This window comes from Halichoeres trimaculatus, unplaced genomic scaffold, assembly GCF_033239565.1.
Source record: "Halichoeres trimaculatus isolate MK-OKI-2021-1 unplaced genomic scaffold, fHalTri1.1 fHalTri1_scaffold_8, whole genome shotgun sequence".
NCBI classification, from domain to species: Eukaryota; Metazoa; Chordata; class Actinopteri; order Labriformes; family Labridae; genus Halichoeres; species Halichoeres trimaculatus.
Genome location: NW_027437186.1, coordinates 3,452,957 through 3,470,100, shown reverse-complemented (window position 1 = coordinate 3,470,100; position 17,144 = coordinate 3,452,957). Strand labels below are relative to the sequence as shown.

General features: G+C 41.4%; 1 protein-coding gene across 2 annotated transcripts in view; it reads left to right on the top strand.

Annotated features, from left to right (window-relative positions):
- The first annotated feature begins 252 nt into the window (after positions 1-252).
- vrk2 (VRK serine/threonine kinase 2) overlaps positions 253-17,144 on the top strand; it is a 42,508-nt gene continuing 25,616 nt past the window's right edge. For both annotated transcript variants that reach the window (XM_074676345.1, XM_074676344.1), the window contains exons 1-8: positions 253-444; positions 5,224-5,354; positions 8,126-8,181; positions 10,387-10,456; positions 12,572-12,659; positions 13,059-13,167; positions 13,353-13,445; positions 13,573-13,705. In XM_074676345.1, coding sequence (XP_074532446.1) covers positions 5,228-5,354; positions 8,126-8,181; positions 10,387-10,456; positions 12,572-12,659; positions 13,059-13,167; positions 13,353-13,445; positions 13,573-13,705 — 676 coding nt within the window. In that variant the 5' untranslated portion in view covers positions 253-444; positions 5,224-5,227. The remainder of the gene's footprint in view (positions 445-5,223; positions 5,355-8,125; positions 8,182-10,386; positions 10,457-12,571; positions 12,660-13,058; positions 13,168-13,352; positions 13,446-13,572; positions 13,706-17,144) is intronic.

Genomic DNA, 17,144 nt, shown 5'->3' with positions numbered 1-17,144 from the left:
ATCCTGCGTTTTTTTTATTACTAAACAAACAGAAATGAAAGTGAAGGTGTTAATGTCAAGTCAAAAACTGACATGAATCGAAAGTTTGATTCAAACAGCTCATTCAGTTGCTATTAAATGCCCCAGGCATGTTACAACTGCGGGGATTGATGATACAGGAAATTCCCGCCTCCTCCGCTTTTCGATTGGCTACGGCCCTGTGGTAAGAACTCCTCCTTGCACGCCATTGGCTAAGCTGCTGGATGGGCGGGAGAAGTTTCAGGAAGTGTTGTGGTTTTGTTTTCGTCTGTACCGGGCCATCCAGGCACAGACTTTCATCTCCAAAGACTGATAGAGGTGTAACTCTCTATAAAGTGTCAGCTCTTCGAAATGTTTCCACACTAATTGCTCAACTGACAGCGACCAGCTTTAATTCCCTCCGGAGGCTAGGAAAGAAATAAGAAGGTAAGTCGTTAGTTAAGAAGTCACATTAGCTTCATCTCCAGAGGGGTATTGCACGAAAGTAGGATAAATACATCCAGGATAAATGAGCAGGCGCGGCTTGAATAAGCCTAGTCGGCGCTTTCTCGGATTAACTGGTTGCACGATTGGCGAGCCAGGATGAAAAGACGTGGCTTAGTCAAGCCAGGTGTGGATCATTTGGATAAGTGCGCGTTCACAGCCTTCTTAAGAAGACCACGAGATCGATCACAGAATCACAGATTGAAAATGGAACAAGGACATGCATCTTTCTTCAAGCAGGATGAAAAGGCAATGCTTCTTCACCTAAATAAAGAAGTAAAACATATAATCCACAAGAAACGCAACACGAGTGTGGTTAAAAAAAAAAAAGCCTGGCAGTTAATAACTGACCGGCTTAATACGTAAGTAGCGCAAACATGTACAATTAAGAAACTGTACTCCACACACTGTCACAATTACAGTTTAAGGGTGTGGAGCTGATCAGCTCCGCATCTGCACAGTCATCGATGACTTTTCAAGTCCGCTAATCAATACTTGTGTTTTTCTTTAATGTGGCCCATAGAAGTGTATGTTACTCAGGTTATTTGAAGTATAATTAAGTTCAAAGAAAATTTAAACTCTGTGCCCGTGTTATCTATTAAATCAATTGTTCTTATGTTGTGTTCTGTTTCATCCCTCATCTGTCATGAAGAACAAACCTGTCTGGCCAGAAAAGAACCTGGCAGCAGGTGAAAAACAAACATAAAAATATTCTGCAGTCTGGTAAGTTACTTATGCGTAGCCCTAAGAACAATTATCAAATGAAGTGATACATTTGTTGTCTGCTGAGAATGAATTTCTGTACAATTTTTGCCATGAAAAAAAAGACACATCAAACCAGCACAGGGGGTGGTCCACCAAGCCAGGACCTGACCCCAGCAGAGGAGCTGGCACTCGACTTAAATAAAGGGAGGCCAGTGATGGAGGGGATCCAGGGGGGGCTGTGACAGATACTGATATACATGTTAATTAAACCTCTGACAGCAATTTGACAAGCTGTCTTTATTAGTATTGCAATATAACAGCAGGGCTGACAATGAGACAGAATGAATGAATAGAAAGATTGTTTACGTTAAAAAGTGGAGTCAGAATGATGTGGGACCCTTTCACTCCTAAAGGGGGAGTCTTAAAACAGGACGATTTTCCTATTTTAAGGAGACAGTAAAGACAAAGTTATATGCTGTCTGTTATATTGTAGTCCATTTCGGTGGTGTGATATATTCATTTTTCCTTTGTTTACCCTTTTTCTTATTCTGTAGGTTTAGGGTTGTTTTTTTGTTTTTTTCATTAGTTTGGTTTAGTACTGATTTCAGTGAGGCCTGTTTTTTTCCATTTTCCTTAAAATAATTTTAAACCTTTTATTGTAGGGCTTGTATTAATAAAGAAAGGATTCTCAACAGTCTGTGTTAAAAGTTATTTTTGTCTTCATACAATCTGTGCAAATAAACAATACTAAAGTCAACCAGCAAATGCAATGACTACAGTAGTAAGATTTGGATGCAGGATGATTAAATGATGTAATGTGTAGAAAAAGCATGGAAATGCTGTAAACCACGTTCATTTCTTACATTACAGAGAGCAGAGCCAGCGCAGGATTAATCTTATCCTGGTAGTTAGCCTGGTCTGGAGCAGGCTAGCTGCAGAGAATAAATCGCCATGGTAACTAGTCCAGGATAAATTTGGCCAGCTTTTGTTCAACCGACTTGGGGCTAACTTCATCCAGGATAACCAATGTTTGCCAGCTTAATCCCTTATCCTGGTTTTGTGCAATACCCCCCAGCTTTCTGTTGTTGTTGTTGTTGATGATGAATTGGTTCTCTTATAAAAACGATTGTTGCCAATCACTAGGGGTAATTAAGCGACTTAACTGTAACGTTATTGTACATTTAACTGCCCATTGTTCACAGTTAACCCAAGTTCACAGACTTTAACTAAACTCACTTAAACTGACACCAGAGAGTCATTCAGTCCATATTTAAGCCTCTTTGAAGTCAAAACAAACCAGATTTTGTAACATTTTGTCGTTATTATGAGGCTTTAACCACAGTTTTTGTTAAATATCCCTCATATGACAACTTTCAGGAGTTTTACGTAGAGCAGACTCAACATTTATGGAAAGTTCTGTAGTAAAATCTTCCCAAACCCGAAGTTGCTATACAATTGTAACTCATTGAGCTAATTTTATGCTATGTTAAAATACAGTGGAGTATTTAACGATCTGTCAAAGGAAGTAGCAGTACAGATACTCCCTTCCTTTTGTGTGTTTGAGGGTGGTAGTAGTTTGTATGTGGCCACATACAAACAAACCTAAAGCTTTTCAGACTCTGACGTGTTTTATTCTTTTATTTTGTTCATTGTGGTGTACCATTTCTTTTGTTTTGAAACCTTAATTAGTGTGCTTAATTTGACAAGTGGCAAACAAAGAAGCAAAACGTAGGAATGTGAATGTGTGATTTTCAGATATTCAAATAGTGGTTTATAGTAGGGGAGAACGGGGTAAGTTGAGCCTGTGGGTAAATTGACCCACCCCCTGTCTCTGGGAAATGGTACGCATCAGTGGTCACATGACTCTGGATTTAGTTAGCCTGCCTCATTTCAAGCTCTCTGTGGTAAACAGAAACACAAGTTCAAGTGTTAAGTAACTCCAAAAATCATTTTTTGCATGTCAAAGTAAATTTTCAACATATCACAAATAATGACTATAAACTCAGAATAATTTTAGCTATATTTAAAAACATACATCAAATGTGTTGCTGAACTATAAATGTATAAAACCATGTGAATCGTGTAGCTAGGTATTAGCCTGAATTGCTAGGCTAGGTTGTTTTTAACAAAATGGTGGCTGTGGGGTAAAGTGGGGTAAATCAACCCAGTGATTTAACTTACCCCACAATGAGGCACTAAAGTGTCCGAGGTAAATAATGTTTAAGTGTAGTAATACATAATGATTTGTTTGTTTTTTTAAATATGTGTAACATTGTAGACAAGCTAGAATGCCGAGGAAATACAGCAGGAAGAGAAACTGGGGCTCAACACCCCTTGAGGAGATGCAGAGAGCAGCAACCAAAGTCCAGGGTGAAAAATCCACAAGAAAAGTGGCCACTGAGAGAAATATTGACAGGTCAACCTTACGCAGATTCCTAAAAAAGAAAGAGGGAGGGGAAGTGACAGTGGCAAGCTACACAGGGACAGCGAACGCAAAGAGGGTCTTCACAGAGGAGATGGAGGAAGACCTGGAAAACCATGTGGAAAAACTGGCTGACCAGCTCCATGGCCTCACGGCAAAGAAATCCCGTGATCTAGCCTACAAAATGGCAGAGAAAAACAATATCCCTGTCCCCGAGAGCTGGAAAGCTAACTGTCAGTAGGTAGTGTCGAAAAGATCACAATTTAACTCAGGTAAACAGTTGTTTTTGTAGCTAAACAGATTCTTAATAATGTCCCTATTCTTTTAGGTCGAGATTGGTTCATCAACTTCAAGGAACGCTACCAAAAAAGTCAAAAGGTCAACTTACCCCCATTTGGTTCAATTTACCCTTTGAGGTGGAGCAATTTACCCCTTAGCTGGGGCAAGTTGAGCCACAAAGACCATTTTTTTGACAGGTTATATTTCCATGACCAATCATTGTGGATGTGTTCTAATTATTTCCATTGATGTGGGACATCATGAAATTAATGTACATGTGTTGATTTTACTTTAATTTCATTCCCACTTGCCTACAGGTCCAACAATGTAAAAAGTGGCTCAGTTTACCCCACTCTCCCCTAATAGGTAGAAGAATAGAAGATGAAGTGTTTACTGAAAAAGTCTGAAGTTGTGTGACAAGACTAAAATGCTAAACTTGGCAGTACAAGAAGAGTATTCAAACTGTTGCACAGCCCTCAATAATTGCACTTGTGTACTTCAGGTTTAACATCATATCAGCTTGTGCAGCACGGGTGGGCCCATGCTACAATATGAAGGAATTCTGAAGAGAGAGTTGGACAGTAAGAATGATCTTGAATTAGATCTGTATTGTTATTTGCCAGTTCCTAAGCCAAGGTATTGGTTTTGATATTGAGACTTAAAACACTTGGGCCAATACAGCAGAATGATTTCATGGTCAGCAAAGCATTTAGTAATAGTTCTGGCGCTTTAGCAGATGCAACATCCCTCAGGCCATAGGTATCAAATTGAAAGGAAAAGTGAAACATTTTGTCAACTCATGATGAGTCTGTGTTAGTTTTTCACTTTCTGATATAACAGATGGGGCATAATAAACTGTCTTGTGAAATTCTACCTCACTTCATTATTATTATTATTTTTTATTTTGTTTTATATATTTTTTGCAGCATGCATTTGTGTGTCAATGTTGGTGTTGTGTCTGTATTTCTCAGTGCTTGTGTCAAGAACATCAAGTCGTGTGTGTGAGTACATGTGTTTGGTTTGTGTGTAAGTCTGTTTTCTTTGTTCCTTGTGTTCTCCCAGAGAGGGTATGTGTGTGATGTGGGGGAAATATTCCTCTTTCACAGCCTGATGGAGGAAGTGTAACTCTGTCTCTACCTGTTAGGTGTTGGCTGGTTTAATGGTGCTCTCTGACTTGAACAATGGTGAACTGGAAATGCGTTGATTCAGAGCTGAGCCGTCTGTTGAACCAGTTAAACCAACCAGGGTATTTTCAGTTTGCTAAACTGTTATTCGTTTTTTCTTAGTCCTGTTTTTTTTTTATTAAACTTTAACAGTTCCATGGCTCCAAGAAAGACCGCCTTACCTAAACCACTCCCTGAGGGCTTCATACTGACCGACTCAGAGAAGAAGAAATGGAGGCTTGGGAAAATCCTTGGTCAAGGTGGCTTTGGGCTGATCTACCTTGGTAATAAAACACTTTGTAATAAGGATACACACACACACACACACACACACACACACACACACACACACACACACACACACACACACACACACGGGCGCGCTAAAAATGTAAGCTGTGTTACATGCCTGTTAAAAGTTAACATTATCAACATTTTAACTCAAACTCCCAAAAACCTGTACTATATTTGTATTACTACAGCACAAAGCTCTTTAAACATACAAAAACTTTTCTGGTAAGCTGTGTTACCCCTTTTCTACCAGTGCCCATTTGGTGCTAGTTCTAGTGCTTAGTTGGTTCTAATCACGTTCTTCCTAAGAACCAGTTTGGTTTTTCATTGGCAAAGAGCCAAGTTGGAGACATGTCCTTAACCATAAAAAACCATAACCGTAAAACCTCATTAAAGGGGACATATCATGCTGATCCCTGATTTAATACTTACATATAATATAATAAATTTGAAAACAAGACCTTACACCCCTTGAATTTTCAAAAAATGAGATATTGTATTTTTCCTGATATCCTAGAACGAGATTTGATGCCTCTGAAAATAGGTCATTGCCAGTTGGCCACGAGATTTCGACTGTTGTGACGACATAAGGATCCTTTCTTTTTATTGGAGTAATCTGATAAAGCAGCTCCTCCTCTGTGATGTCAGTTAGTCACACAACCGCCATCGAGGGATACACCCACCAAGAGCCGAGTATAAACGTATAAACTATACATGTTACAGTACCAGTTTGACTCACCACACTGAAGCGTCCTGAGATGATCTGTGTGGAGGTGGATTTTCTTCCTCATGAGCTGCAGAACCGTCCAGGTCTGAATCGGGGTCCAATACAAAAGGACGTTTCCTACACTCTGCCATTTTATTAGTGCTATCAATGCCTTACGGTGAAGTTTTGGCAAACAGCAAACTCGCTCGGTCTGCCCCATCCAATATGGTGATTTTGTAAATACTGCCATGCTGCAAAAACCGCCCCCTGGCTCTACCCCCTCCGCCCCTCTGATAGAACTGACCAGTCAGAGCACAAAGGGCTGTGACGTTGCGAGGTTACTGGAGGTCATTCTCCAAACGGAGCGTTTCAACGAGATCTTCAGAATGGCCTAAAATGAGGATATTGAGAACGCTATTGTGGGGCAATGAAGTAACTAAATGACTTGTAGTGAGGGCAGAAATGCTTTACAGGTATCCTAGTCTGGCATCGTGAAAAGGAGAAACAAGCATGATAAGTCACTGCATAGGCAGCCGTTCCAGTGGGCGTCGGCCTGGGATGCTTGTGGCGAGGGGTGGCAACAAAGAGGTGGCTCTGGGAATGCTTAAAGCATGGGTGGCCAACCAGTCAGAGACTAAGAGCCACAAAAATCACAGTGGTACTAAAAAGAGCCACATCAAACAAGTGGTCATACAAACACGCCTTCTCTCACACATATGTGAAATGACATAACGTGAAAATCAAAACGTTTCCAATTTTCAAAGTGAGATTTATTGTGTTTATAAGTGTGTTCAAATTTGTATTTGGAGCTGTGTCGTAGACAAATGTCTGTTTTACTGCAGAAGAGACAAAGTTCCATCTATCTATCTATCTATCTATCTACCTATTGATAGATGGATAAATATGAGCACATGAGCTATTGAGAGGAGCACATGTGGAGAAGAGAAACTGAAACTTAAGTGTCAATCTCATCACTCAAGTATTAATCAATACTGATCCCAACTTTGGCATCAGTATATCAATATTTTAGATTGATCGGCACACTGTCACCCATAACTATATAGTGGAAAGAAGAGCTGCACCTTGAAATGCAAAGAGCAACATGTGGCTCACTGGCCGCAGGTTGGCCACCACTTAAAGAAAGGAAGAAATTTTTATTATCTGCATTTCTTTGGTGGTTGTGAAATTATTTTTCCTGACTGTCTGCTATACCGAGTGTGCTTGACTATGTGTATGTGTATGTATATGTATATGTATATGTGTGTGTGTGTGTGTGTGTGTGTGTGTGTGTGTGTGTGTGTGTGTGTGTGTGTGTGTGTGTGTGTGTGTGTGTGTGTGTGTGTGTGTGAATGCATTAGAGCAGAACTTAGCCGTGCACAGTACAGGGAGCAGGTGATTAATGTTAACTCAACACCATGAGGCAGAAATGTAAATAAGATAAGTAACATCAGGCTGTTTAGTCTGTTAGATAAGACAACAAGGTATAGACCTGATCTATAAGAGAGGTAAAGCATCGCCTCCATTTCAAGTTGTAAATGAGGAACAAAACAACGGAAGACTCTCTTCATAGCTTTTCTTTTTAATAATGACTGTTATCACTGCTGATAGTTGGTCACAGTAGCCCCACCCCCCTGGTTTCTGACATAGTCCGTGCTTCGCCCAGCAAAGAGTTGGTGCTTGCTAAGGACTAGTTTTGAGCACCTGGAGCCAGAGCTTTGTCTGTGGAAACACAAAGAAACAGTGCCAAGTCAGACACTGGCCTGGAACTAACAGTAGCACCAGCTTGGTTGAAAAGGGGGTATGTGTAAACACAAAGGGTTGCCATTTTCTCTGTTGGCTATTCTTTCAGCTCCTCAATATAATTAAAGCTCAAAGTTTGGCTGAGCAAAGGTTTAAACAGCAAGTAGGAAATGGATGAGACAAGAAGTTTCAGAAGTGTCTTTCTGTTGAAAAGCTCAAAGCTGTGAACACAAACAGGCCCAGTTGAAACATGGTGCTGTATATCTCTGTAGCCTGCACTTGTGTCATCAGTCCTAACTGTCTCTCATTGTCTCAAAGCCTCCCAGGACGTGAGCAGACCTGTCGCAGCCGACACAGACTTTGTCATCAAAGTGGTGAGTACATTACTGCTGCAGTAAGTCAGAGACGCTGTGGGGTGGATTCCTTTGTTTCACACACAACACGCCTTCAGAAGGCCAATCAGAAGGAAGGGGGTTTATGGAGCCAGGAACTTTAAAGGGATAGCAGCTACTACCAAGTGTTTCAGACAGAATCTGAAATATGTTTTTTTTTTAAACACCAGGAAGAGAAAAAGAGGAATTTTTTGTGCTGTAAATCATGTAAAGATACTACAGCGGCACCAGAGGGACGAGATAAAGACTTTAAAAAAGTATAATACTTCTCTTTAAGTTTTCCCACGTGTTGTTTCAGAATGTCCTTTTAGTAACATTTTTTTTCCAAAATCAAAACACATAAGATACAGAAGTAATATTTGAATGTGGAGACATTGTATTCTCTTTACAGCTGAGAGGTGTAAATTTTTTAAAATGAATTTGTTTTTCTTTTGCATTTGTGTTAATAGTATAATTTTATCAAAAACTGAAGCACATACTCAGCAGTAGATGAATTAAGACTAAATGTAAATTGCTAGAAGTAGACGGGACAAAATGAGTGAGCAGCAGCAGCTCTGTTGATAATGAGCAGCAACAACCTCACAACCTCAGACCTTACAATACATGACACAGAGCTATGGATCTGACACAGAGCCTCTCCGTACTCATCCCAGTTATTTAGGATCAGATTTTGGGAAGCAGTGCTTCTTGTTATGATTTGTCTTCGAAGAAAAGGCAAAGTTGCATGTTTTTCAGAGTGAAATAGTTGAATATGATGGGCACAAAGTTGAATCAAAGATGGTTGAGTTTAGAAATGACGTTTAGGTTCTCAGAGTTACAATTGTGCACATTAGAGAGTGACACGTGAGTGGATTTTAACTCCTGTCCCATCCCACTGCCAGTTCATCTGTGGTAAAATTACGAGCCATTTATTGCCTCAATCCAAACAAAATGCCTACCTTCGTGTAATAAACCCAAAGATTACGAAGTTTCATTGGACTTATTTATTGAGCATTTGTAACCATTATCCATTGACAATAGTAATATATCTGACTTCCCTGCCACTTCTGTCAGCTTAACAGATCGGTCCTTACCTCATACGTTGCGCTGCAAATCAGTTTTTAGCGAGCTGGAATCTACGGCAGTATCTACTCTCTCCATTGCTGTTCTTTTTTGAATTTCAGTGGAAGACAGCAGCCGGGAACACAGTTGGCTTCTGGGAAGTGTAGTTCTTTTCACGTGCGTTACAGTGAAGGCTTATTGGAAATAAACTACAAAATGGCAGCACATGCCACAAATAATATTTTATCTTCCTGATCGGCTCACGCTCCTGTCTGCTTCAGTTAACTTTTTATCCTGTACCTTCCCTACCACATGATGAATAGTAAAGTTGACTTCCATTCCACAGGAATCCCATGGGAATCCCACAGGAATCCCACGGGAATCCCACGGGACTGCCCGCAGATCGTGGGATTCCCGAAAAATGTCAGCCTCTAGTGCACACCTTTCCTGCAGGTAGCTGGATGGTTTTACTGGTTACTAGCCCCGCCCTAAATACTAGTTATGACGTTCTTTCTAAGAGCTTGGAGGAACTATTCCTGGGCTTATTAAATGTATGTAACTGTGCATGTACAATGCAAACACCAAACGCAGTAAAAATTGTGATTGTGAAGATGCCAAACCATGACCTGTACCTGTGTCCCCACTCTCAGGGTGAGTAACAGAGTCCCAGAGAAAACAGACATCTGTCTCATTGTTCTGTGAGGGTCAGCTGGATAGCTGGGGAAACAGGGTGGGAAGAAAACGTTTCAATTATTTGTCCTGCATGTTGTAGCACCCAATGGGAGGCACTGTTTAAGAACACTCATTGTTTTATTGTGGGGTTTGTCTGTGGAGAGACTGCTGCTGTCCAAATGTCCTGGTTTGTTTTGTTTTTCCCTATTTCGCTTCATAGTACAGTCAACACATGCCCATGTTCTGGCTCTTGCACAGTCTCCTGCCTCCTGATATGGCCATGACAGCACTTCAGGTCCATCTCACCATGTTGAGAGGAAAAGGTGTAAAGCTTTGAAAAAGAGATAGCAGGAGTTTAACTTTTAGGATGCTTCTTAATTATTTAAACAGACAGGTTTCTGTGGAGTCAGCTGCCTCTTTAACCCGGGATAATAAAGTTTTTTTTTTTTTTACAATGAATGTTTGTATGTGCAGGAGTACCAGGAGAATGGCCCCCTGTTCTCGGAGCTCAAGTTCTACCAGAGGGCAGCCAAACCAGAGAGCAGTGAGTAGCACCACCCGTCCAGCGCCACGGCAGCTCGCTGGAGCACGAGTGTGTTTGACTGATGAAGTGGCCGCAGACACAGAGGCTTAGCCGCCTGCCGCACTGTAATTAATAATAAGCCAAAGCAAACATGCACCTCGGTGGCAGTTAGCCCCCCTCTCCGAGCTTGTCTGAGCTCTCCAACGCCTTCGTTTGGAGAGGAAGCCACTCACACGTAATGATGGCCGGGCCTCCGCTGAGCCCCTGACCACCTGCCAGCCTGGTTGAGCGCCAGTCAGGCCAGCCGCCATAAAGCCCTGAGCCAGGCCTACTGCTTTGTCTGGAGTCTGTGTGTGTGTCTGTGTCTGTGTGTGTGTTTTGTGTTTTCATCCTCAGCACTGTAAGATGGATATTTACATACATGCTTTAATACACTTACAAGGACGATTGAAGTTCTGGAACAACATTTAGCCTCTTTTTTTTTTCTGGTTTTGGGGCTTTTGTTCTGAAAAGTCTTTGAAAAGGAGTTACACACAGGGGTAGTTCAAGGTTACAGATCCATCACTCATCAAAAGTTTTAGAATAGAATAGAATAGAATAGAATAGAATAGAATAGAATAGAATATTCTTTTATTGATCCCCATGGGGGAAAAATTTTTGCCACAGCAGCTCACAGAAAAAGACCAATAAATGCAATAACAACAAAAATAGAATAAAAGTGATAACAGGAATATGAAATTAGAAATTTGAAGTAATATAGAAAAGTAGAAAAATATTTCTGTTTACATATTTACATAATAACAAAATAAGTACAAAGATCTGCACTTGACTTCAAGATTAAACTTCAGTTTAACCTTTGAGCCTTTGAGCCTTAGAGGTCTTGAGATGACTTCATAAGTAAACTTGAAATAGTCTCACTGTTATATTTGAAATGAAATTATCAGTGCCTAAGTGGTTATTTCTGAATGCTTCTCAGTAATTCCTGGGGTCAGGTCAGATTTTCCTGAAAGGACATGACTCCATCTATGGCACTAAGACCTAAAGGCCCTTTGACAACACTACACTACCATCTCACTTAGCAGTTAGAAATTAGTTCTGTCCCTTTCTCTGTTGAAAATGATTTCTGCGATGTTTTTTGTAGTAATGGTGAACACTGGAGCTGGACTATGTGACAGAAAGTCGAGTTAGAAAGCTAAGAGTGATAGAGCACGGGCTAAAACAGGGTCACATCTCAGAGCACCGGGCTGTGTGGAACATTAAACAGATAGACTGCTCTGGAACAAGCGGCAACCTCTGGTCTCAGAATATGAGACGATGCGGAAGTGCTAAAATCTGCTGTTTCTCGAGTGTTTCCTTGAGGCTGGCTCCGGAAGTAGCGGAAGTCACATACACAACAAGCCAAAAAAAGCTGTTTTCAAAGCAGAAATTAACCTATTTGACGTCTCCTGTCTGTGTCGCAAATTTTACTACCGGCACCCACTGTACGGGGGGTGAATTTTTTTTCTAACGGGGCCGTTCAGAGGATATTAAGATTGCGAGCTCCCCCAATAAGAGGCACAGCTGAGGGTCATGAGACGGCTGGCGCCCTGTGGCTGTAGGCGAAGCCCTTGCCACTACCAATATGGCTGCTATAGCCAATGTGCTTCATTTTACGTTTCAGAAACAGACGGGTGGCGTCGGCGAGACTACATCCATGTTTTATACAGTCTATGCTCTAGACACAAAACTACAAACTGAGTTTGCAAAGTATGATTGTTGACATGTTTCAAACAATGGCTCCACGTCACTACAAATAAGTACATTACCTTGTTGCTTTGCATCCTGGGAAAAGTTGTCTTGAACAAAGAAAAGTAGAGTTAAAAAGATCTTCTCTCCAAAACAAATACACTCCTTGATTAAAGTCACCTCTTTATGATAGAGAGTGATGGTGCTCATGGGAAACGGAGTCTTCATCCCAAAAGAACTACAGATTCTAGCTGCAGGTGTCACTGCAATTATTCCAGAACAGATAGTCACAGCGCCTTAAAGTTTTCACGTAGTTGGCGGTTTGACTTTTACCCTCTGACTATTCAGACACTCAGTTTAAGAGTTCCAAAATGAAGATGTGCGCACTCATTATTTATTTCTTTGTATCAGTGGAAGAGTGGAAGAAAAGCAGGAGACTGGACTTCTTAGGGATTCCGACGTACTGGGGATCAGGCCTTGCAGAAAATGATACCCTCAGGTAATGATGCTCAGATCTAGTTGGAATGATTTTTTCAAATCTGATGTGTTTTTTATTTAAATTAATCTTCCAAATGAAACTCAATATGCATCACTGTCATGGGGACACAGTGTGGATCAGCCTACAGATGTAAGTGTTCTTTTAAAGCCTGCAGGATATGCTTTCTGCTACTGTCAGTTTCCAACAAAAAAACGTTTTCAACATCAAATTAAACACAAGTCATTGCAGTGTTAAATCGTTGACTTTTAGTTACAAAAAGTCTTTATTTGTTGCAAGTTATCCAGAAAAGCTGGAATTCTTTAAACTGAAGGACCAGTTCACGGATTTTTTTCCAGCACAAAATACATATTCAAAGTTGGGAAACAGGATGTGATTTAGAAGTGCTTTTCCCCCACACAGGTATCGCTTTATGGTCATGGACAGGCTGGGCAGCGACCTCCAGAAAATGTGTGAGAAGAACGGCGGCCGGCTGAAGAAGGCCACTGTGCTGCAGCTGGGCCAAGGACTGGTGAGATCACCCTCACAGAATCTAAAGGCCACACTGGTTTTTGTGCTCATGGTTGTTTTTCAAAGCAGCCCTTTCAGAGATCGCTCTAACAGATACTAACCTCTTTGAATACACACTTCTGGCGGTGTGTTATCACTGCTGCTTTCACACTCCACTTGTATGCGCTCTGTTTTTGGTTGCACCAGGTGTCTGTTCTGGAGTACATTCATGAACACGAGTACGTCCATGCAGACATTAAAGCTGCCAACCTCATGCTTGGTTACAGGGACCCTGAACAGGTGAGGTGTGCTCTATTCTGCAGCCAACAAACTTCAACTATCAGGATAATGTTGCAAAGATGATGGGATAAATTCAGCCTTTCTGAAGAATTGTTCTGACTTGGGTGTTTCTTGTTGTGCGCTTTAGGTTTACCTAGCAGACTACGGGCTGTCCTATAGATACTGTCCTGATGGAGACCACAAAGAATACAAGGAAAACCCCAAGAAGGGCCACAACGGAACCATCGAATACACCAGCCTGGACGCCCACAAAGGCCTGGGTAAGCCCTTCAGCTCTTCATCACTGGTTGATTAAAATTCACTTAAATAGATGAAGTATTTTAGCTTCATAAACCCAGCTGCCTCCTGGTTTCCCTCAGACGACACTTTTCTACTCTCTCTGATTTTCCTTCTTGATAAATTGGAAAGATGACAGGTATTCAAATGAGTGCATCTTTACGGTACATTTTTCTACCATGCAGAAAGCTGTGTGCTTTTAGTTTGCAGTCTTGTTTAGTCAATACATGTAAAGTAGTCTCTCTGCCCCGCCACCCTCGGCCTCCCTCGGCTGATATTGGGAACACATTAACTGGCAAATTGCCTACATGCTCCCTCTCTTCATTGACCATCGATTCTCTATCCGCAGCCCCTGCTGAATTCTCCGGTACCGTCTCTGTTTAACAATTCCCTAATTAGCTGAAGTCATAACCTGCATCGTGTATTCATCCCCCATTAATTAAGAGCTTTGATGTTTGGTTAGAGTGCGGCCCCAGCCACAGATAACCTCTATGAGCTCCACGCAGGCCAACTCCACTCTCCTCCTGTTCGATATTGTGAGTTAGCATGGCTCAGACTGCCTAATCCCCATGGTAGTGTTTCTATCAAGACGATCGATGAGTAAAAGAGGGGCAGAAAATGTCCCTGTCAGCAATATCCATGAGATGAAAGTCAATTTTAAAATAATCAAGAATGGGAAAGGGAGAGACAGAGAGAACACACCTTTTCATTATTTTACAGAAAAAAAAAACCTTGTACAAAACAAAAAACTCTGAAAAACCAGATAAATCATTCTTCTGAGCATAAAGCCGTCTGTTCTTCAACCAACAGAGCACACCTCCTGCAGAAGAAAGATCTGCATGTTGTCATTTTGAAGCACCTGAAATTCAAAAGTCTCTGAGCTTCTGGATTAATTTACACAGTTAGAATCAAACAAACATTTATCCTGATTCAAAACTCACTTAAGCATCTGTGGACAGACCTGATGCAGTTACCCCGCTTTATTGTCAATTGCCAATCACCCGCCGTAATAGGTACTAGCGATAGATAGAAGAGTTCATGTCTCTTCGTCCTGGCAGACTACCTGCGTTTGTTTATATCTGGCACACCGCGCGCAGACTGATACACTAAGCGGCGAGCGCCTCGAGCCAGCTGTGGCTCTGTAGCGGAGGTAGCACCGTTTTACGACACGATGAGAACTACAGCCTTATTTAGCGGTGTTTTTGTGTGAAAGCAACACGCTGAAAATTCTCAAAATAAAGCGTGAATGCAGACCCGTATCAGATTTTTTTGGTGGGAGTCTGTTTATTTGTGTTTTTGGTCAAATAAAAATTGGCCCCGTCTGAGTGCAGAGGAAACCGGCAGAGGAGCAGGGAGAGGGTGTTTGGTGCGTGCGCCCTGGGCTTCTGCTGCACAAAAACACTGCTGTAGGGGTAATTTCTGCCATAAACCTTGTGATAGGACCCAACTTGTTCCATCCCGGAGTATCACTTTAAAACTAAGCTCTGACATTATCACAAAGCAGTTTTTCAGCTGTTTGTTTTTTGGCTGCAGGATTTGTTTTGACAGGATGAACTTTAGCCAGCAGGTCTCAAGTGTCAAAACTCCCGCTGTCTTCCACCAGCTCTCTTCTCTCCTAGTTTTTGTCTCCTCTGCACCCACTGAATCTCCAGCCGTTGAAACGGCCGGCTCCAGAGCAGCCAGCTGAGTACAGTGCAAACACAGCATCGACAACAGCGACAGCAACAGCAGTGAGGGTTAAAAGTTAAAAGTTTGTGATCCTAAAGTGACAGACAATCCACAACTCTCCAGCTGCACGTCCAGAGAGGACTCATGAATTTGATGCTGTAAATAATAAGATATGACTGTTATAGCTTGGCCATGAAGTGACTGTTCGTTATGGAGAGTTTCTAGATGACAGGGCTCCCACTTTCACTTTTATTTCTGTCTTTGATCACTCATGGACACTGTATGACTGGCTGCACTGTGCTGACTCGTAATGCTGAATAGGCTTAGCAATGTGCGATGCCTTCCAAGCCTGAAGGTGTGTTTTTCACAGGAAATGCAACTGTTTCTGATCGAGCTTTTCTTTCGAGGCTTGTCTTTCAGTTTTTTGTGTTAAAGACTGGATGGAGGTCTGAAATCAGGGAGAGGCTTCTGGATGGATTTACAATTCAGAACCCCTACATGGAGTGCACTAACATATCCATAACTATGGAGATCCATGTTGCTGATCCAGGCAAACAGCTCTCTGCCTTTTTTTTATTTTTTATTTTTTTAACCAGCGCTCTTTGCTACTTGATTGGAAATGTTACCTCTGATGCACTTGCTTTGTTTTTTTGCTGCATTACCAGTCTACAGGGTATAAAAGTTGAAAAGAACTTGTGTACATTCTGGAGATTTGTTTTAAAGGTAAACACTTAAATATCTCATAGTTAAAATGAATATGAACTTCAGTAATTCCCTATATTCATTTTTTTGCCTTTTTACCCAAAGCATTACCAGTCTTATCCCACAGTAGGGCATGCAGGTTATTATTTAACACTGGTATTGGATCAGTATCAGTTATCACAGAAGCCCAGGTATCGGAACCACAAAAGTTGGATCGGTGCATTCCTATTGTAATGCATTATATGTCTTTGTCCCTAAGTCGTCACTCAGCCGTCTTCAGGTGGTTCAAAATGCCACTGCGCACTTTCTAACTGATACTCTTCGTGAACATAACACCCCATTTTGTTTTCCCTTCACTGGCTTCCTGTTTCTTTTAGAATTGATTTTAAAATGCTTCTTTTTGTTTCTAAAGCTCTTAGTGGCCTTGCCCCTCCCCATCTGACTGATTTAGTTTGTGTTTAGAACCCCACAAGGGCCTAACGGTCCTGAAAGTCCCCAGAGCAAGGACTAAAAACTGGGGTTCAGACTGGCTTTTATCAGACAGTAATGGGGTAAGTTATTTTTGCCATTATAATTTTTTTTGTTGTTGTTATCATATTGAATTTGAATTGTTGTGTCCTGATGTTGTTGATTGTAAAGGAAAGCACTTTGGTCACCTCGTGTGTTGTAAAGAGCTCTACAAATTAATGTTGATTGATTGATGGACTGGAGGGTGACTTGGCAGTTGAATATCTAACAACTAGGCCGTGTCAGTGCCTGAAACCTGGATCTCTAATAATGTGAGGCCAAGTTTTCACTCATACAATGGATTATTATGACTCTAAACTTTGATATCAGAGGTGCATTTTACTGTTTTGAGGAAACTTAACGAGGCTTTAAACGTGAGCATGAAAACAGAGACGTGTATTTTCTGCCGTGCATGGAGGGTATGACAGAGGACGAGACCCTCATCTGCCCTCCGCTGACCTGATGGCACCAATCCCTACAAAGATGTTGACGGGTTGCCATGGTGAGGTTTGGTGAATGCAGCTGCCGCCTGGCAGGCCTTTGAAC